Source organism: Phymastichus coffea, unplaced genomic scaffold (assembly GCF_024137745.1).
Source record: "Phymastichus coffea isolate CEN01 unplaced genomic scaffold, Cenicafe_Pcof_1.1 PCOF00059, whole genome shotgun sequence".
Lineage (NCBI taxonomy): Eukaryota > Metazoa > Arthropoda > Insecta > Hymenoptera > Eulophidae > Phymastichus > Phymastichus coffea.
Window position 1 is genome coordinate 78,326 of NW_026706870.1, and position 27,579 is coordinate 105,904.

Genomic DNA, 27,579 nt, shown 5'->3' on the forward strand with positions numbered 1-27,579 from the left:
TTTAGGAGATATACTTTTATAATCATGTCTAAATAACGTTTTTTATTATTTTGTAAAGAATCGATAAATTATCATGAAAAAATCAATTTTAGACATCTTGTATTTTAATAAATTATAAGGAAAAAATCAATTGAATATGCGTTATTTTAAGATTATTGCAATGTGTTTTTTTAATTTTATTTATTACCAAACGATATCGCCTTGAGTGTTTTATATATTAAAATCTAGTTCAATTGCTAAATGTGTAGCCTGTGATTATAACTTTTTTTATAGAACTTGTATTAACTTGTATTGCTTGTTTTAATTTATTGAGCAGTTTGAGGCTCCAGTTTTAAATAAGTGTAGATATTAAAGTTCATACGAGTATTGTTGAAAATTGTTTTATCTTTTAATAGGAACACTAGCATTGAACCTATTGTAAAATAACTCAAATCTATTTAAGCCAGAACAAGAAAGATTTTTGTAGTCCAAAGTGGACCTGATATATGTAGCCTAGATATTTTTATATTTATACATGGTATATTGTGATATAGAAAATAAAATAATTAGTTTTCTGTTCAACATCGTCTTTTGTGAATCCTTAATCAAACAAATCTTTGTAAGCATAATTTATTTAATGAGAAACTGTACATACGCTTGTTTCAAAAAACAAGTACTCTACAACAAGTTTTTATTTATCACACTAGATTGCGATTAATATTCTTCAGAGATTGTAAACTTTTCTTGTTTCATTCCTGTACCTACTGGCCCATGTCTACGTTCCCATGCCATACGATGTTTTTGTTTCATAAAAGCATATACAACATTAGGCTCAGGGCCCATGTCACCATCTTAAAATTTATAAAATAGTAAGTGAATTATTTACAAGAATATTAACAATAAATACATTATTAATGATTTACATTTTCCAAACCAATTGCCTGCAGCATCTTTATACTCTTCATATAGCTGTTCACATTTTGCCTCACCTCTCTGATTGAAATCCTCATGATTACAATGCTCATAGCGTTGCCTCAAAATGTGAAGAATTTCATTGTCAACGTTTCTTTAGAGGAGAAATGATAATTAAAATTAATTACCAACAATAATGATTTAATCAATTATGGTTTTAATCATACTTGTCTCGAATAAACTGTTGCTGTGCTTCAAATCTACAAACGTGATCTTCAGTCTCACACTCATCAATGGTTGGCACTCTTCGAAACTTTTGATGGTAGTACGGGTAATGTTTTTGATTGGGTTCGACGATCTTTTCTGTAAAAACAACAACGTGATTGCGTGACAAAGATGAAATATATCAAAGCAACCTAACCTTACGATGCAAAAAAAATACTAAAAATTTGATTAGATAATGGATTTGGAAAATTACCTCGAAAGAAAGTTACAGGCCCATCAAAGAGATTGAATACAAAGTAGCCAAACTTGAAGAATGGATTATTTGCTCGAGGATCGTCTCCCATGACTACGATTAACTGGAACGCGCGAGCACTCCAATCTATTCGCTAACGTCCAACTACTGTGATCCGTGACAGCATACGCAACTTGATGCGATTAATATTGAATATATCTCCTTGTAATTTACTAATTGCGATACTCTTCAGATTGCAGTGCAGTACACTTTGCTTTTCCTTTACACGCGCCCGCACAGATTCGCCGCCACATGTATTTTTGTGATTTTTAATTTCCAACTTTGATCGATGCTTGTTATCCTTTGCATAACAGCCAATATAGTAGAATCTTTTAATGCCGACGCGATTTTGCACTTTGTATTTCTTAATTATATTCTTTCATGTTTTATTTTTTAAATATCTTATTAATTTTATCCGTACATTGTATAAAAAATTAGTTTTCTTTACGATTTATTCAGTTATTTCGTAAAAGTATTTAAAAAATGATATGATTCCATTTTCCAGGCAATATCGTGTTTTTAACTCAACATGTGTGTGTCTGTGTATTTACTACTTTCAGTTGCAGACGATACGAATGCCGCGCTGTCTGTTGACTGTCGACTCCAAAATGCACTTTTAGTACTAGAATAATGTGTTGTAAAACAAAATTATTATAATTTGTTGATTTTTAAATTTTTAGTAACTTTTGTCGCATTACATTAATGACGACGAAAAATAGTAACGATGTTAAAGAAGCTATTTTTCATTATTTAAAAATCGAAATAATTACATGCGGTATCTTAGAGGTTAGATAATATATTTAAAGGTAATCGTAAAACAAAAATGTATCAAAAAATTCAAATGGGTAAAGACGGTGAGTAATAAACTGGTAAAAAATAAACAAGGTTTGTATAAATAGTTGACTGATTTTTCAGATCAAACAGTCGGTGTAGATGATACAAAAGCTAATGTAAAAGAGATTCGTCTGCTTTGCTTTGACATTACCCATTACAATGTTAAAATACAGTTGCTGCTGTGCAGTTTAGGAATATTTATTTTTTATATCCTATATGGCTATCTGCAGGTGAGCATTAAATCAAGATCAAGTGTGAGTTCGTGTCACCTTTCATTTGTTGTTTCTAGGAATTAATATTTACCTTGGATGGATTTAGACCATTTGGTTGGTATCTAACCCTCATACAATTTGGATATTATACAGTGTTTGGCTGGACAGAATGTCGATTAAGAAGTGTAAGCAGAAGAATCCCATTCAGCACATATTCTTTACTTGCACTCCTCACCTTGGGCACTATGGGATTTTCAAATTCATCCTTGGGGTACTTGAATTATCCTACTCAGGTTTGATAATAGGTTCATTTGATTGTCACGTATAATTCATACCATTAACAATTTTTTATATTCTGTTCTTATGCCAGGTTATATTCAAGTGCTGTAAGCTGATTCCAGTACTCATTGGCAGTATCTTGATTCAAGGAAAACGTTATGGTTTTCTGGATTTCCTAGCTGCTGGTCTCATGTGTTTAGGACTGATTCTCTTTACACTTGCAGATAGCATGATATCCCCACGATTTGATCTGGTGGGAGTAGCAATGATTAGCTGCGCCTTACTTTGCGATGCGCTCATCGGAAATATTCAAGAGAAAGCAATGAAGCAACACAAGGCCTCAAATATAGAGGTCGTTCTCTACTCGTACAGTATAGGATTTTTATATCTCTTTATTATATTAACGTTTACAGGAGATATTGTGAAAGGAGCTTCATTTTGCAGCAATGTAAGATATTTCTCTCGCAACCTCCTACGATCCTATTTCTTTTAATACTTTATCAACGTTTTTCAGCATGCATTGGAAACATATGGCTATGCCTTGCTATTTTCACTATCCGGCTACATTGGCATTCAAATCGTTCTCACCTTAGTCCAAACTTGTGGCGCCTTTGTAGCAGCAACAGTAACGACTTGCCGTAAAGCGGTGACAATTATAATTAGTTTTCTATTTTTCTACAAACCATTTACATTGCAATACGTTTGGTCCGGACTGCTTGTTGTTCTTGGTATTTATTTAAATATCTATAGCAAACAACACTCGTCGAAAATTGGCTGGAATGATATCTGGCGTGCTATTAAAAAGTGCATCAAGCGACAAAATCGCATACAGCGAAAACTCTTGTCAAATGTTTAGAGACGGATTTCTCTTAAATGTTCAATTGGTTTTTCTTTACTGACATTAAAAATAATGAGGTCTTGCATTTGCGTATATATTTGAAATGGTTCAATCGAATTCAATTAGATGAGCTTATATGCCAGTAGAATAGTGCCATTTCATTACCAACTTGATTGAAGCATAACTTTGCAAATAATTGCAAAAATTTTAAAGAAGACTTATTGAAAATTTGATTTTCCTGTGATAGATATGATTGTTCATATCCCACTTACTATTGAAAATTCGTTGTTGGCTTTAGAGAAGTATTCATTAGAAATTCATCTTGATGTTACTTTGTGCCCCACGTTTTTAATAATGGGCATCAGAGTCGATAAATACTTTTACACGTATTGAATAAAAAAAAAATCTTTTTTATAGATACATTATGATTACGATGATTTGAGTATTTAAACTTTTACAAATTTACATTGCAGACTTAATTGCTTCAACCTACTAAGTGATTATATATATTTAAGAATAAATTGCTAGTTTATTACATAGCTCTATACAGCTTTACTGTACTATTAATTCTTATAATCTTAAATTTTTGAAAAAATATGTAAAGATGAGTTCATCTTATAAATTTGTACATATAATAAGTTGATTACATTTTATAGAAATAATTCGACGTTTATAATAATATTTAAAATAAGTAAATGCAATCAAAGAAATTTTCAACGTGTCTTTATTTACCTTTTCCTCCTCTACAATTCTTGTACAGTCCTTAGAATTGGACGTGTCTAGTCATTTATAAATATGCAAGAACTATTCCAAGTAGAGCTGAATTAACTACTTTAATATATACATCTGAACGAAATATTTTTTTATTAGAAAAAAGTAATAATTAAAAAAAAAACAAACAAAAGAAGAAAGAAGAACCTTCTGATGACAATGGGCATATGAAAGGACTTACATACGTGTTATCTGTGTGTGCGAACGCAGTTGTTGAGATCGAGAGCTGAAAGAGCATGTTGGTAGTCACTGGTGTCCCAGTGACGACGTAATACATCAAACAGAAATAGAGACACGCTCGCGAGCACGTTACTTAAAATAACGCAATATTGTAGCTAAAATCTTGATTATTCGTTGAATGCATTTGTCCGGAATCCAGAGAGAAAAAGAGGGGCGAGGGTGGGGGAGGGGGGGGGGCGGCGATGAAATGGGGTGACGGGGCAGTGAGCGTCTTCGCGTGGCTTATCTCTTGCGGTCGTTGGAGCCGCTGCGGCGCGATCGCGACCGTCTACCACGGCTGTCACTGCGCGAACGTCGAGACCTGCAAGCAGCGAAAGAGACACATGGTTAGCAGGAGGAGGGCAAGCGGCGCCGAGGGAGACGGGCCGGCGTGGTCGTCAGCGTTGATCGCCTCGGCTGAGAGATCAGGCGAGAGGCCGGAGAGGAGACTCCGGGGAGTCGATCGACTCGGCCGGCCGCACGTCAGTTCGGCCTTCGAGTGTCATCAGGCATGTGGAGGGGGAGCGGCAGGAGGCAGGGGTTGAGGGGAGAGGCGTCAGGAAGCGCTTACCTCTTTCCTCGACTGCGGCTCCTGGACCTCGAGCGCCTTCTGTCCCGGTTGCGGCGGTCGCGATCGCGGTCGCGGTCCCGCTCGCGGTCGCGGTCCCGGTCGCGGCGCTCCCTGTCGGTGGTCGCGGGCCGCTCCCGGTGGTTGCGACCGGCGCGCGCCCGGTCGCGCTCGCGGCTGCGGCTGCGGCTGGCGCGCTCGGGCCTGCGCTCGCGGCTGCGCTCGGCCCGGCCGCCCGAGAGCGCGTCGCGGCGCTGTCGGCGGCGCTCGTCCACGGTCTTCTCGAGGTCGGCCAGCTTCTCGCGGATCTTGATAAAGCCGAGATGCAGCTTGCCACCGAAGTGGTCGGCCAGGCGCCGGTCGTTGTCGTGGATGCCCAAGTAGGCGCTGCAGACCTCGCAGACGCGCAGTTTTTGCTGTTGATAGCTGGAAGCGGGCATGCTGTTGCGGTACTCCTGCTCCGCCTCGTTCTTGCGCTTGCGCAGCTCGTCGATCTCGCCCATGAGCTTCATCGACTCCTCGACGAAGCCCTCCTCGCCCAGCTGCTCGGCCTTGGCCAGCTTCTTGCCGATCTCCTCGGCCAGCAGGTGCACCGCGTTGGCCTTGGCCGCCACCTCGGCCGACAGCTCCTCCTGCGTCTCTGCCAGGCGCTGCTTGGCCTGCTCGGTGCGCCGGTCGCAGTCGGCTATGAAGCTGGCCAGGTGCTCCATCGCCTGCGGGCAGAAACCGGCGGGTTAGACGGGCCTCGCGGCGCCCCGACCGGTTCGCCGGCCGCTACTCACGTCGATGTCGTAGAAGTGGTCCTTCTTCTTCTGCGCCGCCTCAAAGTCAGCGCGCAGAGCCAGGTCGTGAATCTGGGGGCACTCGCCCAGGTCCATGCGCTGCGAGTCACAAAGCAAACTCCATTAGAATGGTCCGGCTCCGGCTGCCCCGGCTAGCTCGCTCGCCCTGCGACCCTACGCGCCCTATCCTCTCGCCGCCTGTCAGCCCATTTCCTGTCTTGCTCTTGGTTTTCGGGAGGGGTAGGGGAGACCTTTACCGCGACTCGGTTCACCGGCCTAACGCGCCTCTCGTCGCTCTCACGCACACTCTCTCGCGGCGGTCTTACGCCCACGCAACATGTATGTACACACACAGAGGCCAGAAAATAATAATCGATAAGGTGTCAGAGAGAATGCAAAGGCAATGCAACAGACGTATGTACTTGGAAGGAGGAAACGGAAAAAAAAGAACAAAATAGACATGTATGCATAAATACGTATCGTTCTATAGATAGAGAATACTTGGTTGATGGTCACTTACAGAGAGCGGCAAACCACGCACCTCTCCGCCTGCCTGACAACTTGCGCTCGCTGGCGACTCTCGCAACCTCTAGTTCTCATAGACACACGTTCAGCGCTGAATTCAAAGTCACGACGGGCCCTCGGCTCTTATCAAGATCTTGGCCCGACCATCACAGTTTCACATAATATACGCACTTCCCACTCTCCGTTTCCCTCCTGCCTATCGATTTTGCCTTTTTTTCTTTCTTTCTTTCTTTCTTTTTCTTCCCTTCTCTTTCTCGGGATCACTCGTGAACGCGCCGATTGCCAAAGTTCGCCGTCGCGGTCGTCCGTCGCGCGCAATCGAGTCGGCGATCGTTTGCCGCGGAGCGCCTCGACCCGTCGACAACTCGCTTGCGAGAGGCGTCTCGCGCTGGATAGCGACGCTTGGCTCGGACTTTTGGCAATCGACTGTGGCTTACTTACAGTCTGCTAATGCTATCCTGTAATGCGCCTCTGTGAGAAAACATAAACAAAATGTATCTCCCTTCCTCGAGAACACATCCATACTCACGGAGATCATTAGCATACGACTTTTTTCTCTCCAGCCTGGACGTCTGTGTCTGCGCGCGCGTGTGTGTGTGTATGTGTGTGTGTGTGCGTATGTGTATGCGTGTGTGTGTTATGCAAGCAAAACCTTGCACTGAGATTCGTCTAGTTTATCATGAGCTCTTTCATCAAATTAATTCTTTGATCGTTATCGCTTTACTCACCAAAAAACGCATGACACACAGGATTGTTCGACACGTGTACGATGGGTCGTGGGATTTTGGACAAATTTGACTCCGCTTAACTAAGCTGGAGCAGCCAAGATGACAATCCGATGCTTCTCTCCCAAGCAAAGTCACAACATAATCAATGCATATGCGTGTCTTGGTGAAAACTCGTCAGAACGCACGACTCATTGACCGAGGCGGGATGAGTCACAAAGCACTACGAACCATACGCACAGACAATAATCGACAGACTCCCGGTCGACGGTCAATGAATCGCCGCTCCGACATTTTCAGCCAAAATGTGTCAATTTTTTTAAATGTATTATCATAATTATAGCCAAATAGTTTAATTATGTTATATAGAATCAATGAAATGTAATACGTACGTCTCATGTTTCTTTTTTTCAATTATTTCATATTTTTAGTACTTACGGACTTAACGCGACCTTACTCAACTTCTACGTACGGTACATTATTTGACAGGGAATTGCGTACAATTGGTTCACAATTGCTTTTCCAGACGCTCTGGAAATAGAGAACTGCTTATTAGCAGTTCAACATTAGTTAAATTTCAAAGTTTCTACTCAGTAAGACGGTTTGAAGAGGGTGTCAAGAGAATCAACTTGAAAATTTTCATCTACAAAACTTAATGTCAGCTCGAACAATCATTGCACTTGATTTTTGTGTCTGTACTGGTGACTGCAAAAATCAGTTGAATGTTTATTCGAAAGAAGAGCATAGTCTTTTGTCGTTTTCAATTCACTTTTGAATGTATGTTTGACTCGAGATGGTATTTTCATAATCAAATAGTATAATCAAAAATAGAAGTGGTTTTTCAAAGTAAAAACAAGGATGAATGCCTTTTGCCCGAATGTACTGATAAAATTTAGTTATTACATGTAATATACTCACTGTAGATGAGAGAATCTCATGTGGGCAGCATGCCAGTAAGAAACTCTTGCAGACCTTTGGATCATTGTACTTTACTTGGAATTTGTTATTTTCACCTGAAAAACATAGAGCTATCAAATTTTATGTCGATTATCAACAAGAGTATAATATCATTCACACAATCCTAAAATACCTTGCTAATTTCAATAATCCATCAGACTTTCATAGTAAAATGCAGTGAATGTTAAAAAGAGAATATGCGAGTAACTCAGGGTTTGATAGAAAAACAGATAATGATTACAAATCCTGCCCTATAGAAACTAGAAAAAGAGAGGAAGAGGGAGAGTGAGAGAGCGAGAGAGAGAGTTGAATTGTGTTAAGTTGAATTAAATTGAGACGAGTTGAGTTGAGTTAAGGTGAGATGAGTTGACTTGAGTTGAGTTGACTTTATTTCACCATGGGGAGGGACTCTGATGTGTTAGTAATATAATGAAATTATACAATAGGTGTACATTATTTACAACTAATTTTTACATTACTTACAATTTACTTGCATAAACCATCTATGATAGACAAAAATAATTACATATAATTGAAACTAGGATAATGATTGGTGTAATAGATAATGATGATTGAACGACTAATAAACTACAAATAATAACAATCGGCATAAAGTAATAGAGAAATATTAAATTAAATGACGCCAGCTAAACATTTATAATTTTACATATTATTTGACAATTTAGTTGTTGGATGGAATAATAAAAGGGTAGGGTATAATAGATCATAATTAAGATAATGAATAAGTATTAAAAAAGCATTATTTTAAAAGCATTATTTTAAAAGCATTATTTTAAAAGCATTATATTTGAAAATGAAAACTGAGCCATTTGGATAGGAAGTATAGGAGAAGGGAGGCCAGCCATACAGAGCAGTCATGAGTGTAAGATTTTCAAAAATTATCCTAGACCTCCATGCTTATATTTGAAGAGCAAGAACTACAACTCTCAATCATGATTTAAGCTCAAGAAAGCGATCAAAATTGAAATCAGTTACTGAGATAGTTATCAGTCTAGCTCCAGTTGTGGTAAACAACCGGTTGCAGGCCTCATTGAGAGAAACTGATTGAGAGAGCTAGAAGGGTTATGTTTGATCTGCGGTAAGAATGGGCTTTGTAATTTGAAAAAGAAGTGTCAAGGTAATTAGGCATTGACTTAGAAAGAGCTTTGAAACATTGTACTAAATGAATGTAACTGTTTATTGGTGAAAGCAAACAAATATAAGTGGAGTCTATAAGTGACATGTCAGGTAATACTTTGAGAGAGAATAACAGGGATAAAATCTATTACAAATTTAACATAGGTATCTTGTATAACCTGCAAGTTAGACACTAGTTTTATCAAGATCTTGATAAACTATAGGACAATACTCAAAATATGGGAAATTTTGTGCTTCTACAAGTTGTTTTCTTAAATTAAAGCAAAAAATTATACAATTTATAAAATTTTATGAAGTGTGGTGACACAGATATTCCAAACAACAATACCAATATTAAATTTCTAATCAAGAGTGTTCGAAATAGTGACACTGAAATTAAGAATAGTTGAAAAATAGGGAATGGTAGTTCCATTCAAGGTAATGTCAGGAAGCAACAAAAAATCTATTTTGGCAATGTACAAATCACTGCCAATAATAATTACCTTTGTTTTTAATGCATTTAAATCTAATCTATTTTGAGAAGCCAACTGAGTAATAGCATTAACTTCGAGTTGAGATTTTCCAATGGCACTGCAGAGATCGTAGTAAGCACAAGGCAGATATATTTGTGTATCGTCTGCATAAATGAAATAGCAAAGTACAGTATATTTGGTAAGTTGTTTATGTAAATAGCAAACAACAATGGACCAAGAATATTACCCTGAGGAACACTAGAGGATGTACAGAGCCATTCAGAAACTATAGTACCACCATCAACAATCGCCTGTAATCTATCTGTTGAATAAGAGAAAAATCAATCCACAGTAGTATCAAAGAAGTTCGAAGAGCAGAATTTACTTATTATGATATCATGCAAAAACAAATACTTTTAAAAAATCGAACAAAATAAAAATTGTGAGTTTTATATTACAGATAGCATGCCTAATATCATCAGTCAGTTCTACTAGAGCCGTTTGCGTGCAACAGCCGCTATGAAATCTAGTCTGACGTGGGTTCAAAATATGATTAGATTCAAGAAAAGTAATAAGCTGTACATGTACTAGGCATTCTAATGTTTTTGATACCGTGCAAAGTTTAGCTGTAGGGCGACTGTTTGACGGTGAAGAGAAATTACGAACCTTCAATAGTGGACGAATTTGTGTGTGTACGCGTGTGTATGTGTGTGTGTGTGTGTGTGTGTGTGAGAGAGAGAGAGAGAGAGAAAGAGCAACGTAGCCGTGTGCAGAAAATCAATAACTCTGTAATAGATTATAATAGTATGCGACCAGAATGTCGCTACAAAAATATTGAGAGGCTTCAGGAAAAATAAGGCGTTAACAATGCTACCTTAAGCACGCAGACAAGAAAAAAATAAACTAATCGAGTCTATAGTAGCCTGCCACGCGGGCTTCCATGTTGGATTTTCATATGCGAATACGGCAGCTGTGGACGCCTCGCGCGCTCTGGCTTTCTCGTTGGGTTGCGTTTTGCTCTCGTCCAAGAAAAGTAATCAAACAAGGATACGCGCACTTACCGTTTCGTCCGGTGCCCATAAGCTGGTCGAGCATAGCTCGCATCTGGTCGTGGGCTGTCATATTTGCAGCAGCCTCACCTCGACGGTAGGGCAGCAACGACGACAGACGATGACGTCTAGCACACTACGAACGATACTGACGACACGGCTGGACGAAGCGCACCGCCAGAGATTAGACCGCCGGCGCAACGTAGGAACGCAGATCAGCGACACACGCGCTGTTCTACCGAACTTCTGTCTGTTTTTGTATTTTCCTTTCAACGGCGCACTTGCTCTCTCTTACTCGATGTAATTTTCTTGCGTTATGCGTATTTGCGCTATTATGTTCGATTACTTGCTCTCTCTTGTTCGCTTTAATGTTCTCTGACCATAGATGCGCGTCTGTTTACACGGTGCGACTAATGTAGGTAACGTAAATTGCAGCTTAGCGTGACCAGCACTCGGTAAGTTAAAAATACCTATTTTCATTTCAGTTAATTTAATACAATATATTATATTATTTTGAAATTTACCTTTTACTATTATACTAAATTTACTTTTTATTATTAAAATTGCCCTTTAAAACTTTTGAGCCAAATGAAAATAATAAGAGTGATGATTTTACAATAATTACAGACTTCAAACAGTCCAATTGACAACTACGTTCGTAAGACATATATGTGTATGTGTATAAAATGTTGAAAATACGAGGGAAACGAAGTAAACAATTATTATGTGAAATTTCTTATTTCATTTATTTTTAGCAAAGTACAAAATATTTTTTGTTTGCTTAAGCTTTGAAGTTACAATTTAAAAATACGTAGTTTTAACAATAGGCGAGAAGAAGTGAAAATAGATGGATTAAGGAATATATTATTTAGAAAATTTATCGAATATACTCTATAAATTTCAATAATTTAATTAAGGCAACTTTGTTCTTTATAACTACACGCATCTCACATCTTTGCATTATATTAATATTATATTAAATATAATTATAATTTTTGATTCTATCGAAATACGTTTCTTTCTGAAAAGGCGAGGCGTGGAAGCAACAAGCGTTCTCGTAATTTTTCGATGATGCGTGGCATCATCGTGTAAATTCCTATCAAATAGGATTGCTCGCGCTCCGATAAATGATGAGTCACAATAACTTAAAAGGTAATTTATTTAATCCTACCCAGGACTAAGACTAGATAGCAAGTAATCAAAACTTTCAACTAGCTCGCGTATATGTTGAAATGCATACCGTATTTCATAATATTATTTACAATTGAATTCCATGATGTAGCAGAATGTTCGATTGTATATAAAACGTAAAAGATTCTTTTGCAGTGTTTGTCGGAAGGCCGTCGACTGACTCTAATTTCAAGGTGAAAAGATTCCTAGATACGAAGAGAAAGGTAATGAAAATCTATACGCACTGCAAATAATCGACCAAACAATTGACTTGGAAATGTCCGCGTCTCTATTGGTACAATCCCTATATATACAAGCTTGTTTACATTGTACAAGTCGCGTTATTATTTGTGCCGAGTGAAGTCGCATTTTTGGCGAGAACAATGAACGCAGATAAAATCGATGAACGCGGCGAGGGCCGCGCCGACTGGCGAATTTCGAGCGGATCCAACGAAACTGCGCGCTCGACAAAGCCGTAGAACACGATCTACGTGATTGCGAGGCTCAGAAGTGAAGCCGTCGTGAATGTGGCAGGCGCAACATGTACGAACGAACGTGTAGCTTCGGTCGGGTTGCGCGGGTCGTACAAGACAGGCAAGATGGTGTGGCGCCATTGCTAAAGCTTAGGCGTAGGCACGAGGTGGCAAGAGGAGCGAGGAGGCGGTCGCGGTAAGGAGTGCGGGGTGGGAGAGAATAAATAAGGCAGCACGTGCGGCGGCGGCGCATTAGAGCGCGGTCTCGAGGGCGGGCGCGCTGGGGCAGCGCGCGACCGCGACCTCCTCGGCGCCGTAGCCGAGGTCGGCGGGCTTGGTCCTCTGGGCGTCGCTCTGCCGCGGCGACTCGGACCTGGCGCGGAAGCGCTTGCCGAAGGGATCGGCGCCGGGCCGAGGGCCGGTCGGCCCGGAGCTGGCGAGGAACTGCGCCCTGGCCAGCTGGTTGCTGATCCGGCGGTGCTCGATGGCCTTGACGGGGTCGACCTCGGCCCGAGCGTCGATCAGCTGCAGCCGGTTCTCCAGCTCCTTCTCGCGCTTCTCCAGCGAGCGCTGCTGGCTCTTCAAGTCGTTGATGCGGTTCTTGAGGCGCTCGAAGTCGCCCGAGCCGAGGTCCAGCTGGCGCCGGGCGCCGAGCTCGGCCTCGGGCGACGGCTTCATGGCCTTCTCCTCGGCGGCGGCGTCCTCGACGATGGTCGAGGAAAGCACGTCGGTGCGCGGCGTTTGGAAGCGCCAGGCGGACCGCGGGCTGAGCACCTTGGCCAGCTGCTGCTGCTGCGAGGCGCTCTTCGTCGGCGTCTGCGGCGGCGCAGCCGCCGCCGCGGCCTGCTGCTCCTGGCACTGCTGCCGCGACAGCTTCAGCTGCTCGGCCGCGGACAGCCGCACGGGACCGGACTTGATGCTCTGCTGCAACAGCAGCCGCTTGAAGTCCATGCGCGAGGTGGCCGACAGCGGCGCGGTCGACGTCCTGGGGATCTGCGGCAGAGGAGGCCGAGGGGGCGGGTGAGAGCGGGCGGCGAGCGAGCGGCGAGCGCGCTCGGGGGGACCGACCTCCGGCAGCTTGTGGGACTCCGGGCTCCAGCTGTGCCTGGTCCCGACGAGCCGCTGGTGGTGGGCCCGCGGCGACAGCCGGCCGGGCTCGTCGCGGATGTTGAGCCGGCGCTTGGACTTGTGTATGGCGGCGAACAGCTCCTCGTTGGACATGCTGCTCTTGATGGGCGAGAGCAGGCCGTGGGGCTGGCCGGGCGGAGCGGCCGGTCGGTCGGCCACCAGCGGCGTGGACGCGCCGAAGCCGTTGGACCGCTCCGGGCCGATCGGCGACGGCGGCACGCCGGCGTCCTGGCCGGCCGAGGCGAGCAGTCGGTAGCCCAGGGCGGAAGCGCCAACCGGCGGGGCGAGCCTGCAACGAGGAGGCCGGCGATGACAGAGGCGTGCCGCGGGCGGCCCGCGGACGTGCGCTCACCTGCGGCGCTGTTGGGCGGCGAGCTCGCACTCCAGCTCGAAGCGCTCGAGCGGCCGGGCGCGGAGATCCGGGCGCGGCGCGCGGGCGCGCTGCTGGGCGGCGAGCATGTGTGCCGAGCTGAGCGGGCCGCGGGCCAGGCCCCTGGTTATGTCGGGGGTAACGCTCCTGGGCGGCTCGTGGGCGCCGTCGCGCTCCGGCCGGCGGCTCGGCAGCGTGTGGAACTGGGTCGGGCGCTCGTCGGGCTGTCGGCGCTGGGCACTGCTCGTGGGGCACTGCTCGTGGGGCTTGCGCACCCGCGGCGGGCCGACGTAGGGCGGCGGCTGCGGCTGCGACTGCGGCGGGCACGCTGCCGTCGAGACCTGCTCGTTCGGCTGCAGCGCCAGCAACGCTTGATCTGCAACCAAACCAAGGGATCGTCGGCTGAGCAGCGTCGGTGCGTGTCGCCCGTCCGCGCGCCCACCCGCTTGCGATCGTCGCTTTGAGAAATCGTCGGGACTGGGTTAATCGCTAGCTCGTGCTAGAGAGCGGCAGCTGCGCTCAAGCGGCAGGTTTTAGTGGCGCAAGCAGCTAGTTCTACGTGTGGTTAGTAGACGTGGCAAATGGCCGTGCGGCAGCGGGCGAGCGGGCCTTCGGCGGATCGGACGCATGCGGGCCGCTCGCCGAAGTCACGCTCGCGTCCGGCCGCCGGCCGAAATGAGATTGAAAATTAATTGATGTACTCACCGAGGACGTGGCATTCGACTATGGTAATTGATGAGAGCTAGGCTACGGAGACGCTGCGAGAGCACACACTGCTCGTCAGCTCAAGACAAATATTTGATCACGCGATCGTTCAGCGCACGCAATTCAAACCAACAAAGCCAAACAACATTCCGACTCATTAGCGTCTATGATTTGTTATAAAAAAATCAACAAACAAACAAACAAACAAACAAACAAACAAACAAACAAACACTGATATTAGCTGTGCAGCGTGCTCGATGGACGATGAGAGAAAAGTGCGGGAAATTAATAACAAACAATCAACCAATTGCGTGGATGCAACATAATATTTAATGCAAACAATCTATTCGCATACATGATTGCCGGTGCGATATCGAGAGATTCTTGAACGCAGTAATCGTCTAGCTAGGTGCATTGTCAGTGAGCTTCATCGGTAAACGACGGAGAAAAAAAAAATGATCGTCTATGTACAGCAGGAGAGGCACAAACAGTGAATAACAATAATAGCACGTAAGACGTGTACACTGTGCGCGACATGTGCAGCGAGCGCGCGAGTAACAAACACACGCAGGCGAGAAATAAAAATTGCCGTTAAGTCTGGATTAAAAGTAGTACGCGTGGCTTATATATGATACAATGAGCGTACGAATATGTTGGGCCTCGTTCGCGTTGTAAGCGCAAGCCTGTACTTAGCGCAGTCACTGTACGCTCTCGTGTGCTAGCAATAAATAAGTGACTCCCGCGTGTTGGTGCGCTTCCATCGTCGTCGTGAGTGCTGTTAAAACTGCCAGTTGTTAATGTGCCAACCAAGCCACAGTGGATTATTGTTCGCGGTGCGATAGTTAGTCGGCCGAGTGTAACATTGACAGCGCAGAGCACAACTTACAACGCGAGGAGGCCGAGAGGCAAAACGATACATATATTACAGTTAACACTAAAAACACGCGCGCACACACTCACATACTACGTCGTATTAATAATTTTACAATACTGTCTGCTATGGCTATGTACAATCAATCGAACGCTCGTTCGCCTTACTCTATAATACTAAGATGCTCCGCCAACTGCACTGACAGAGACTTGGAAGCGAAAGAAGATCAAACGGCGAAGATCATCGCGCAACGGCCAGTTTGATCGAGTCGCGGACAGCAGCAGCAGTGGCAGCGGTGGTAGCAGCAACTCCGTCTAACCGTCGGTGGGACGCGTTTCGTTCCGTTTGGCACCGTCCGCGAAAGCGCCGAGCCCCCTAATTGCCATGGTCTACGACATCGTCGCAGCCGCTGTCTTCGCTTATCTCTCCGCGGCCCGAAAAAGCTTCCACGTAGAGTTCTTTGACTATCGGCCGGTTGTTTTCTATTCTTTCCTCTTGGACGCACGACGATACGAGCCGCGAATAAAACGAAGCTGGCGAACGCTCGTTATCTGGTCAATTATGAAACGCCGGATAGCGAGGAGAAGCAAGAGCGCGATGCAGGACCGCGCGCCTAGGCGTCCCGGGGAAAATTGCCGGGGATCATGCGAGAGAGACTTACTGGGTCGACGCGTTGCCAGGAACAGGAGGTGCCTCGCCAACATGACGCCGGTGGCTGGCCGTGACGAGTGCCGCTGGAAAAACGGACGTCCGCGACGCGATATCTCGCGGCTGCGACTGGCTTCGCCTCGCGGGCGACCGAGTGTCTAGCTGCGGGATTCCCACCAGCGGCTCTCTCGCGCGCGATACGCGCGACCATCGTTTTCGCTTATCTCCGTGCCCCAAATGTTGCTCGAGCGGCCCTTTCCTCGCCCCGGCCTCCGCCCACCTTGCGTTGCCTTTCCATCGATTTTTCGCGCTGCCATCGCCACCCCCCCCCCCCCTGCTATTTACCGCCAGTCCTATTTACGCGGACGGCCGATGCGCCGAGATGGCATCGTCGGCCCGATAAACATTGTTTGCTTTTCAGTCTGACGCAACAATGCACGACTGTTGAGCGATGCTCGCTTGTTTGCATCGGCCAGATTGCCGCCGCGGCCTTTTCCACCGGACGACTTTCGACAAAGGAACGAAGACTCGACCGCTTCCTCGTGACACGCTCGTGCTCCCTTTCCCTCCCACCCTTGCTCGCTCGCTCTATCTCTTTCTACCTCTCTCCCTCTTACGCATGGATTACGCGCCACTGCCAGGCTCGATAAACTTGGGGGAACGACCCCGATAAGAATTACCCCATTATTGTTTTCGACGTCATCGGCCAGTTTTCCGAAACGATGGGTTTTCCTCGCTTCGCTATCGCCGTTTATCGGCCCGAGATTTCGCAATCAACGCACCGCGCGGAATCGTCAGCCAATTAATGGTCGTATCGGAGTCGGGACGAGCATCGCGCCAATCTGGCCTGATTGTCGCTGGCGTCCTTCGGCGGAGTGACGCTCGCTGGCCCGATTGGCGTGGATCGAACGTCTAATTAGATAAGCCGCCGATCCGCGCTGCACCGCTCGCTCTCGACGAGAGCTCGGCGTGCCCCGAACGCGCGCGCATCGCTCGACGACTCGACGGCTATCCGTCGCCGATTGATTTCTCCGCTTGTCCGTCGAACGGACAGGAGGTGTGGCTGGCCAAGCGCTGTGGCGCCGAAAGGGAGCCGAACGACGACCGGCGATAGCTTATCGCGGACACCTTGCTTACTTTCCCAACCAAGCACGACAGTGCGCGCCGCGTCCAATGCGAGGCTATCGTCGCCGCTCTCGCATCGGGCCGTATAGACCGCGATCGCGAGCAATCGGTTGCCGCGTCGGATGGACAGGTGGCGCACACTGTGGTATTATAGTAAAATATCAAAAAATTATATTCAAAATGAAATATCTCAACTTAGAATTGACGGATTTTGATAAAATCGATTTCAATGTAAAGCTAATTACTTATAGAATACAGGAAAACCTACAACGAGTGTCGAAATAGATTTCCTATCCTTCAAAAAGTTCGTGGAAATGCAAAATTTTTTGAGGCTGTAGATCTTAGTAAAAATTAAAAATAATTGTTTTTAATAAGAAAATATAAGTTTAAAGATAATTTACTGAATAAATAGAAGTTGAAATTCATCATATATTTTTATAGAATTTTTAAGTACTTTAAACACCCAGAAGTATAATTAAAAGTTCAATACTGTGATTTCCTTTGTGTGGCTTATTAAATACTTTTCAACTATCGGCCAAATAGAATTTTCATATTTAAATACAATTTTACCACCAAGAATTTGTTATTACCTGACATTTGATGAATTTCAACTTCTATTTATTCAGTAAATTATCTTTAAACTTATATTTTCTTATTAAAAACAATTATTTTTAATTTTTACTCTAAAGATCTACAGTCTCAAAAAATTTTGCATTTCCACGAACTTTTTGAAGGATAGGAAATCTATTTCGACACTCGTTGTAGGTTTTCCTGTATTCTATAAGTAATTAGCTTTACATTGAAATCGATTTTATCAAAATCCGTCAATTCTAAGTTGAGATATTTCATTTTGAATATAATTTTTTGATGTTTGAATATAATACAACAGTGTGTGGCGCGTGCGGGCTGGCGCGGCATGCCGTGGCGGACTCGGGTGGCTCTCACCAGATGTCGGCGTCGAGGCCCGAGCACTTGAGCACCCGCGCGGGCTCGAGATCTACGGCCCGGGGCCGCGGGCTCCGCGGCAGGCTGGCGGCAGCCGCCAGCTCGTCCACGCTCGCGAGGCCGGCGTCCGGCTCGGGGCTCGCCACCGTCTCCGGGTAGTTGATGCGCTCGCGCAGCAGCTCCTCGCGCAGCTCCTCCGAGGCGCTGCGCTGCATGGCCCGGGCGGGCTTGTCGGCGCCGGCTGTCGAGCCGAGCTTGCGGATGAACGTCATCGGGCTGTTGGCCATGCGGTAGCTCTCGCTGCGCCGCAGCCGGCGCTCGACCGCCGTCTCGTTGGCCGCGGAGGCGCTGTTCTCCTTGTCGCGACACGCGTCCACGCCGGGCCCGTCGGCCGACAGCCGGCGCGCCAGCTTGGGCGTGTTGCCGCTGACGCGCAGGCTCGCGGGTACGAGGCTGCCCCTGTCCGCGCTCGGCAGTCGCTGCTGCTGCTGCTGCTTAGCGCTGGCGGGCAGCTTGCCCTCGAGCGAGTCGCTGGGCTTGGACCGGAGCCGCGGGCGCGGCTCGCTCGGCACGTTGGCTGCCCACCTCTTGGCGGCGCCGTTGCGAAGCTCGCGCAGTTTGGCCACGCGCGGGTCTAGCTTGCTCGAGGCGGGCTTGAGCCTGCCGTTGCGCGCTCGCCCCGTCTTACCTTCGCCGCTGCCCTCGCCGCCCTGCACGTTCACGTAGGCGCCGTGTCGCAGCGTCTGTCGGCTCGGCGCGATGCTTGTCGCAGCAGTCGCCGCCGCCGCCGCCGTCGTCGTCGGACCGACCACCCTCATTGGTATTCTCACGTAGTCCGGACTGGCCGCGCGCTCCGGAGATTTGGCCGCACGAATAATCACTTTGCCGGGTTGCTGCGAAGCTGGGGATGGCGTCGTGGCTGACTCGAATGGAGTGCCCGATTCGCCGTCCACCGTGTCGACTGCGCCCGTTCGAGTCACTGCTCGCGGAGTGATGTTCGCTCTACGAAGTAGTGGCGACTGAGCTGGCGATGAGCTGGCTTCTTTCACGAAAGGTCCTAGAAATCCAATGCACAAACGATTGTTTCACAGCTGACGAAGGCGCAGCGTTACGTTGGCAACTCGACTAACCCGGAATAAATGTCGTGTGCGCTCCCTTCCTCCTTTTTAGACTGTCGGATGAGTAAACGACCTTGCCATCGGAATCGAGAGTCACCCGGGCGCCCTGTCTACGCCTTTCCAGCGAGGAATCGGCTTTCTTGGGCAGCTCGCTCAAGCTCACGTATTCGGCGTCTCTTCTGAAGAGATCGGCGTTGGCGTAGGTGACCGGCGCGTTCGGCTTGACGGGCGTGCCATTGATCGCATTATCTTGACGCCTCCTGCTGCTACTCCTCACGTCGGCTATAGTCACGTAGTCACCGAAGTCCGGCTGCGCGGCCTGCTGAGGCCGATTGTCGTCTTGGTAGGTCTTGTGCTGGTGCTGCTGCTTCCAGCCGGGCAGAACGCCACGCAGTCTTTCGAGCACGCCGCTCAGCGGGCTAGTTTTGTTCGGGTTCTGCGCAGCGGCTGCAAAGCGAGAGAGTCCGATTAGCCAACCGAGAGACAAGCGGCGGTCGACGAAGCATCAGGACGCTCACATTTGTCGGCGCTGTACGCTTGACTAGACGTCGTGACGGTCTGCACCGTGGCGTAAAGATTCTTGTCCTGGCCGTTGATCACCTCCATCTTGGAGCTGCCTACTGTGGCGGACATGAGCACGGAGCCGGCCGCGGGCGCGCTGCCGTTGGCCTGCCTCGGCTTTTGCTTGCGCTCGGCCTTGCAGACGGCCTCGCCGACGTGGGCGTGCTCGTCGTCCGAGTTGGACGGCGTGATCACGCACATGGAGGGTATGCGGCTGGTGTTGATGGCGGTCTTAGAACGGATGCGCTCGATGCGGTCGCAGCCCTCGAGGTCCGAGGACTCCGAGTACTCGAACTCGGAGCAGGAGCGGCCCGTACAGGCCGGGCTGGAGGCCGACTCGACCGGCGAGGACGAGGTGTTGTGGCCGCTGTCGGGCGACTCGCCGCCGTCCTGCTTCTGCGCGGCCCCTCCGTGCACCTGACGAAGCGAGAACGCAGCGATGAGCAGCGCCGTCGGCCAGCGTACCATGCGACCACCACGTACCGTAGCGACAACGGCGAGGCTGGACTTCCTCTCGGGTGGCGGGGGCGCCATGAGGGTCGTGCACACGGTACCGGCCGAGCTGGTAGTGGTGGAAGTGGAGCCCCTGCCGTAGAGCTCGTACTCGTTCTCGGCGAGGGGCGAGGTGGCCTCGGTCTGCAGCTCGTTGGAGCGCGTCAGCGGGCTTTGCGGCTGCGCCAGCGGCTCCTCCTCGCGCAGGGTCTTCAGGCCCGAGTCCACGTGGAAGGAGGTGTAGTAGCCCTCGGTGTCGCAGGAGTACACCGACGAGGTCTCGCCGTCGTCGGAGAACGGCAGCGCGCTGATGTCCTGGATGATGTCGGGCGTGAGGGTGCCCTCGGAGGTGACCGACGACGAGGCCGAGGTGTCGCGGCAGCCCTTCAGCCGCCTAACATGCGACAGCGAGGTGGACGAGGTGCCGATCGAGGCCGTGGTCGTGGATCTGCAAGCAGCCGGGAGGCGATACAGTGGACGTCTCCTGCGGCGCGCACGCGCCGAGCGCTTACCTGGGCGGGTGGGTGGTACTGGTGGTCTCGCTGCCGATGCTCGCGCGGCCGCTCTCCGAGGAGGCGCTCCAGTTGCCCGAGCTCGAGTGCGGCGGCTCGTCTGCCCTGGCTTTCCGCCTCTCGCGCCGCTCGGCCGCGCTCTCCCGCAGCCGCACGCTGTCGCGCGACTTCGAGCCGCCGCAGCCGCCACCGTCGTTGCTGCCGGCGCCACCACTCGCCACCTGCTGCTGCTGTTGCTGCTGCTGCTGATGATGATGGCGCGACGGCTGCGGTTGCTGACGATCCCGGGGCTGCTGCTGCGCGGCCAGCGCGTCCGCGGCCTCGCGTCGCTCGCCGGGCGCCTCGCCGCTGGCCAGCTGCGTCCGGGCGCTCGAGCTCGAGCTCTTGCCGCTGGAGCTGGACGAGCTGGGCTTCCGCTCGTGCGCCTTGCCGGACTCGCGCCTAGAGCGGCGCGCGGCGACGAGCGGGCCGTCGTCCAGCGATTCGTCTCTCGGCGCCTCGGCACCGCCGCCGGCGGCCAGCGAGCCGCTCGACCCGCGGCTGTGCCGCGCGGACTTGGGACTGATGAGCCGCAGCCGCGAGCGGCCCCAGGCCTTGAGCGTGTCGAAGTGCGACCGCTTGCCGGGCGGCGGCGAGCGCTTCTCGCTGTCGAGCAGGTCGATGCTGGCCGAGCGCTGCGCCTCGCCGGCCTCGGCGCCCTGCCTGCAAGCAGCACGAGCGCGTGAGTGGGGCGGACTCCGGGGACGCGCCGTGCGGGCCGCTCGTACCCGTCCACCGCCTGGCGGATCTCCTTGTGGTCGGTGCCGGCGATGGTGTTGCGCCGCTTGCCGCGGGCCCTGCGCGGCCGGGAGCGCCGCCGCACCGGCGCCGCCGCCGTCTGGTCCGCCTGGCGCGCCGACTGCTGCTGCTGCTGCTGCTGCTGGAGCGAGCGACGCCGCGTGGACATGCGGTGGAAGCCGCGGCCGCTGACGTCCACGGCCACGAGCTCGGCGGGGAACCTGAGCGCGACGACCTGCAGCTGCTCCTCGGGGCTGGGCAGCTTGTGGTCGACGGGCTCCGAGTCGTCGTGGCTGGCCTCGCCACCAAGGATGCGCGAGGCGCAGTCCGGCGCCACCGTCACGTCGCCCAGCGCCTCCGCCGAGGTCCACCTGCGCAGCTGCTCCACCGCCCGCGGCTGCGAACCGGCCAACGGGCAGAGCGTGAGCCGCGTGCCTTCCTGAAAGCCGAGCCGCCGCGGCCGCGCGGAAAAGTCCGGCCGTTCTGGCCGTCGGTTCTCCGGTTACCCGCGGCCGCCGCGACTCGGTGTCAGCCGCGGCGGCCCGATTCGGCGCGGGTCGGGCCCGCCGCGCGGGAGCCGCGGAGGCTCGGCGAAACCTGTTTGCGCGGCGGGGCCACGACGGGCCGCGGGAGCGCGAGGGGGATCGGCGCCGGGAATTCGGCCGAGACGCGAGGCAAGTGCGCGCGCTCGGCGCAGTGACGCAACCGCTCGGGCCGAGCCGAGGATAGGTACGAAGGGGACTCTCCTGTCGCTCCGTGCGTGTGTGCGTGTGTGTTGTGTGTGCGCGCGCGCGCGCGCGGGGCTCGGAGAGAGCGAGCGCCTGGAATTCCGGCGTTGCCAGATTTGCTCTCTCGGGCTGGGATGCTGCGCCGAGCGCGCACGAGCCCGTGACTCAGCTTTGTTTGTCAACACGCGGCGGTGGCGACGGTGGCGGCGGCGACGACGAAGACGGCCGAAAGTCGGAGCAGCGTCGTTACCCTTCGGGCCTCGATGTCGAGGCTCTGGTCGCGCCTGCGGCGCCTGCTCGTCACGGGGCTGCAGATGAACAGGTCGCTGGCCAGCCGGTCCCTCCTCAGCGCGTCCAGGCTGCGCAGGTCGATGCTGGCCGCGGCCACCGCCTCGTACATGCGGCGCAGCGCCGCCGGCCGCGTCTCCAGCGTGAACAGCCGCGACGGCGAGCGCTGACGTCCGCGCGACCGGAAGTGCAGCCTCCTCGCCGCGAACGTGCAGATGTCCGACTCGGCTGCAATCAGAGCAAAGGCCGCGGCGGGTCAGCGTCGGCCGCGAGCCAAGGCCGAGCCGGCCGCCGTGGGAACGCCGGCTCGCGCGCCACGGCTGCGGGCCCCGGCTTTTCCAATCGGAGAGCCAGGGCCGCAGCGCGAGAGGCGCGGGGAGAGAGAGCGAGAGAGCGAGAGCCAGCCCATCATTTGGTTAATGGCAGCGCCGTCTCCCGATAATGTCCGAGGCCTCGGCACTGGCGGCGCGGCGCTTTGTTGGAAGCAGACCGCTCCTTTGTACCTGCGAGGCCGCGGCGTACAAAGGGACGGGGGGCCATCTGCCGCTGCGCGCGCGTATCTCGACCTTTCCACCGAGGAGCCAGCTCTAATTTTAGCCGGCGCACGACGGGCTGGGGCCCCGCCGCCGGTCGGCGGAGTCGCGCGCCGCGGGCTGAAAGCGAGCGGCAAACTCGCGATCCGATTGCACGTGCTGCTGCTGCTGCTGCTGCTGCTGCTCGCAACCCGATAGCCCCGTTGCGGTCGCGCGCTCGCGCCACGGCGATACGCGCCTTGGCTTCCATCGCGCGGCCAATTTGCACCGAGAGCCAGCTGACGCGAGCAGATAGCGGCCTGGCCGAGCGCTCGTATCTCGAAGATCCACGCGCGTCGGAGATAAAACACGTCGCGGCGCGGAGTCGCCGGCTTACGAGGCGACGAGTGGACCGCGCCGTCGACGGCGAGGGTGCGTCACGAGGCCCCGAGGAGTGGGAGGCGGGGGAGGCGACGGGCAGGCAGCCTCGCCTGATTCGCCGCTTCCGGCTCGCCGCAAGACAGTGCGGGCTCGTTGTCCGTCAATTAGCCGCGGCGCGAGAGAGCAGCGCTGGCAACGCCGCGAGCGCGCGGCCGTTAACTCTCGCGACCAGTCGAAATGAGCCGCAGTGCCTCGCCGCTCGCGCCTGCACTGGCAGCGGGAGCGAAAGAGAGAGAGAGAGAGAGCGCGGTGGCGAAAAAAGCTCGATAAAAATGCCGCGGCTTTGGAGGCCTTCCAGACCCGGCGGAGCGGCGCCGCGCGAGCGCGCGGAAAATCGCCGCCGCGCTGCGCGGCTCGTCCTCGCGGGGCTTCCCGGCGGCGCGCGCGCGACGCCAAAAAACGCCCGCTTTCCCCGCGTCGCAACCGGTTGGCCGGCTGCGAGCCGCAAGCTCCATAACTGGCTGCGGCGCAGATCGATCTTCGTCGTGCCGTCGCATCTAATGCCGACGCCTCGGAGCATTGCACTCGGTCGAGTTGCTCTCTCTCTCTCGCTCTCCAAACCAGTGGTTGGCCTCGACGTTCGACATTCGGCTCGTAATGGCCGCTACGTGCCGCGCTCGGTGGGGCTAGGGGAACGAGCGGCGCTTCCGGTCCTGGCTGATCCGAGGCAACCCCCGAGATAACGCGGACCAGCCGGGAAGGGGGTCGCGCCCAAAAAAAACGAAGCAGCAGCCTCGCGCCAACCGACGGGCGCGCCAGCGCGACGCTCTCCTGGCGGCGTCTCGCGCGCGCCATACATGGTCCGCTCGGCGGCTCTTTGCGCGCCGCAGGCCTTCCGGCCGATCGAATCCGGCTACTGCAGCGAGGACCCGAGGCGTCAAGTGCGCCAGCTGCCGGCAGTCGCCACTCGACGCCGCGAAAGGATGCGGCGCATCCGAGAGCAGCGGGGGAGCGCTCGGCCGGACAATGGCCCGTAACCCGCCGCCCTCGCGAGATCGGCTCTCTCCGATCTGCCTCGCGGTTCCGGTCGTCGGAATCCGGCACGCGCCCTTCCGCCTCGCTCCGCGCGAGACGCGACCAAATATAGCCGAGGCGGGCGCTCCCCGTTTTAATTTTAGAGAGCGGCCACGTGGCCACCCTCGGCGGCGCACTCCAAGGCGAGCCGTTGCGCTGGAGACTCCAGCCGCCGCAGCTGTCGATCCTCCCCCCAACAGACAGACCCGCGAACTCCGGGCGAAAGCTTCGGCTTGCCGTTCCGTCGCTTGCGCGGACGGCCAACGGAGCGGGTCGTCGTAAGTGCAGCGCCAGCTCTGACTGCGCGAAGGCAAAAAAAAAAAAAAACAACGAGCAAATACATAACATTCGCGCTCGCGACGACGTTCCGGGCTCGGCGAGCTTCTCGCTTTGACGACGCCCGCTCATTATTTCCGAGAAGCGCGCGCGGCTTCGATTCCGACTGAACGGCCGCCTTTGTTGCTCGCGTCGGCGCCCACCGAGCAGCGCCGAGGCCAACTTCCAGGCCGCTACGTCGCTCGTGGCTGGAAGCGCTCCATTGAGTCGGAGGAAGCATATGTCGCTCGTGCGGTTTCCGAGAGGATGTCCGAAAATTACCGAGGCGATTCATCTCCGAATCCGGCGGGGCTCCGAGCAGCAGTGAAAGCTCCGGCCCCCGCCGACGGGTTCCGTTTGTCGCGCGTTTCGCTTTCAATTAGCCCGTGCGCGGCTCTCCTCCCCGAGCCGCGCGCCGAGCTACGCGTCCACACGGCGATTCGCAGAAGAGAAAGTCGGCAGGCGGCAATCGGACACCGTCGGCGGCCCACACCGCGCTCGGCGTTTTCTCTCTCTTCTTCGACTGCAGCCCGCTCCCGTCCGGTCGCTCGTAGCCGGCCTATCGCGCGCGCTCGTTACGCTCAGCTGTGCGACCCCATCGCCGCCGCCGCCGCCGCCGCCTGCCTGCACCCCTCGGCGGCAGCTACGGCTGCGACTGGCTGAAGCCTCAGCTGTTGGCAGCCGAGAAGCCTCGCAAGCCTCGATTCCATTCCTATCCGCCCTTCCCCCTTTCGTTTTTCCCTACTTCTTCCTCGCGACTCGTTATCGTCTCACGACGACGCTACTCTACATGGCTGCGAGTGTCCGACCGGTGAGCGCGCGGACTGCGACGCTCCGCGCCGACTGCAGAGAGCATTATGACCGAGGCTTTTTTGCTCGACGGCGCGCGACCATAGAAAAACGAAGGCGACGCGCAGCCTCTCTTCTTTCCCTTTCTTCCCTTTGCCGTCGCCGTTGCCTCCTCCTCCTCCTCCTCCTCCTGCTAGCTCGTCGATTTTTACTGGCATTGTGGAAAGACCGCACTCGACTCGCCGCGCGACCAAGCCGACGAGAAAATCAACCTACGCGCGCGCGCTTGCTCGCTTCAAAGAACCTGACGAGACTGCCACGGCGCAAAGAGAAAGAGAGAGAGAGAGAGAGAGAGAGAGTCGAAGACACAACAAGCTCGTTCCAGGAATCCGCGCATTTGACTTTGTACGCCTCGACACTTATAGCGGTCTCTCCGCTCGCGCGATCGTCCGCACCCGAGCGCTTATTTCTCCGACCGCGCGTCCTCGTCCAGCTCCCGCTCGAGCACTAATCGGACACCGTTGGGTGCGCACACGCGCTGCCCACGCTCGGATCGCGGCGCGTTGCTGCGCTCCGAACCGTCAACGGCTATTCCGCCCAACGGAAGTTGCAGCAAAGCACGTAGCCTACTTTCGTCGCCTCGAAAAATAATAAACGCGCGCGCGAGCAGCTGCGAAATTCGGTACCTGGGAGCATTCGACGGCGAGAGAGAAAGCGCACGAACCGACAAACGGGCCTCGGCTGGGATTAAAACCGAGCATCTCGCGTATTGCGCGCACGCTCTCGCACAAACACCAGCGAGTGCTCGCGCGCGCGCACACACACACGTACGCACTCGGCCATGGTTGCGCGAAGCGCTATGCTGCTTTCCCACGGCACGCGGTTGCAGGTACGGAGCGCGCCGGGTGCGAAAAAGCCCACTGCCGATCAAACATCCCCGACCCCGCGATCGTTCAATATTTGACCTGCACTCGCTGTCGCGCCGCGGGCCCTCCGACGCGTCGTGCCACGGCAAACATTTTTTCCGACACACCTGTTGATGAGATAAGCGCTCTCGCAGCGGGATAGATAATCCGCCGCTCGCCACCACGCAAGTCCAAGGCCGGACAAAGGCGGAGACAAAGAGGCGGGCGGCAAGATAGGCATACTCACGAACTGGAATCTTCTTGGGGTCCTGCGCAGCGAGGCGCTCCTCGAGACCGCTGATCTGGCCGCGCAAGCGGTCACTGCGCTCGGCTATGCCGGCCAACTGGTGCGTCAGTTCGCCGAACACGTCCTCCGCAGCACCCAGTAACGAGGCCAGCTGCCTTAGCAAGGCCGCGAGCGTGCCGTTGGCCACAGCTTCCAGCTCGGCGCCCACCGGCCAGTTGGCCGTACCCGCGGGCACGTGGCCCCGGCACACGAACCGCGGCTCCAGCTTCCTCGCGACGAACGGCATCCTTGCTGTTCGCAATCAGTCGGTGCACTTTCGCGTATGACCGGCCACACTCGGGCCCTCGAGACGGCCCATCTTCACTCGCGAGCCGCGGCAACGGCGCAACGATGACACAACGCACTCAAACTCAACTCGGCTGACACTCCAACGCCAACCAACATACGCTACTGTCGGCGGTCATGCGCCAAATGCTGCCGCCGCCGGCCGGCTGTCCAATGTAGCCCGCAGCCGCCTTTTTCTCTCTCTCTCTCTCTCTCTCTCTCTCTCTCTCTCTCTCTCTCTTTCTCTTTCGGGCTGAGGCACGAAGCTTATTTGAACGGACCAATCGCGACTCGAAGCCGAAGCAACGAGCAGACCATCGTCTCCATGACCAGACCCTACTTGT

General features: G+C 52.3%; 4 protein-coding genes across 11 annotated transcripts; 1 reads left to right on the top strand and 3 right to left on the bottom strand.

Annotated features, from left to right (window-relative positions):
* Positions 1 to 55: 55 nt before the first annotated feature.
* On the bottom strand, positions 56 to 1,718 carry LOC131666545 (NADH dehydrogenase [ubiquinone] 1 beta subcomplex subunit 10). The gene is made up of 4 exons (XM_058939319.1): positions 1,370 to 1,718; positions 1,119 to 1,254; positions 903 to 1,045; positions 56 to 830 (listed from the first exon to the last, which is right to left on the bottom strand). Exons 1-4 carry the CDS (start codon positions 1,458 to 1,460, stop codon positions 694 to 696), a joined length of 507 nt encoding a protein of 168 aa, XP_058795302.1. The 5' UTR covers positions 1,461 to 1,718; the 3' UTR covers positions 56 to 693.
* Positions 1,719 to 1,996: 278 nt separating this feature from the next.
* Positions 1,997 to 4,232, top strand: LOC131666549 (adenosine 3'-phospho 5'-phosphosulfate transporter 2). The gene is made up of 5 exons (XM_058939322.1): positions 1,997 to 2,262; positions 2,324 to 2,472; positions 2,532 to 2,747; positions 2,825 to 3,181; positions 3,248 to 4,232. Exons 1-5 carry the CDS (start codon positions 2,232 to 2,234, stop codon positions 3,587 to 3,589), a joined length of 1,095 nt encoding a protein of 364 aa, XP_058795305.1. The 5' UTR covers positions 1,997 to 2,231; the 3' UTR covers positions 3,590 to 4,232.
* A 51-nt stretch (positions 4,233 to 4,283) lies between these two features.
* LOC131666479 (putative RNA-binding protein Luc7-like 1) lies at positions 4,284 to 11,135 on the bottom strand. 8 transcript variants are annotated; one of them, XM_058939173.1, is made up of 8 exons: positions 10,790 to 11,133; positions 9,976 to 10,050; positions 9,759 to 9,892; positions 8,080 to 8,174; positions 7,165 to 7,692; positions 5,912 to 6,010; positions 5,133 to 5,842; positions 4,284 to 4,883 (listed from the first exon to the last, which is right to left on the bottom strand). In XM_058939173.1, the coding sequence occupies exons 5-8, from the start codon at positions 7,174 to 7,176 to the stop codon at positions 4,805 to 4,807; spliced, it is 900 nt and encodes a 299-aa protein (XP_058795156.1). In that variant the 5' UTR covers positions 7,177 to 7,692; positions 8,080 to 8,174; positions 9,759 to 9,892; positions 9,976 to 10,050; positions 10,790 to 11,133; the 3' UTR covers positions 4,284 to 4,804. The 8 variants fall into 8 exon arrangements, with proteins under 8 accessions (XP_058795156.1, XP_058795155.1, XP_058795160.1 ...); XM_058939172.1 differs by having other exon boundaries at positions 7,165 to 7,706; XM_058939177.1 differs by lacking the exon at positions 7,165 to 7,692.
* A 403-nt stretch (positions 11,136 to 11,538) lies between these two features.
* Positions 11,539 to 27,365, bottom strand: LOC131666525 (serine/arginine repetitive matrix protein 2). The gene is given in 10 exon segments (XM_058939274.1): positions 11,539 to 13,413; positions 13,489 to 14,294; positions 18,901 to 19,269; positions 19,343 to 19,777; positions 19,849 to 20,308; positions 20,375 to 20,831; positions 20,896 to 21,597; positions 21,663 to 22,069; positions 22,651 to 22,916; positions 26,912 to 27,365. Coding segments are annotated over 10 exon segments (4,929 nt in total). The 5' UTR covers positions 27,198 to 27,365; the 3' UTR covers positions 11,539 to 12,672.
* Between the last annotated feature and the right edge of the window lie 214 nt (positions 27,366 to 27,579).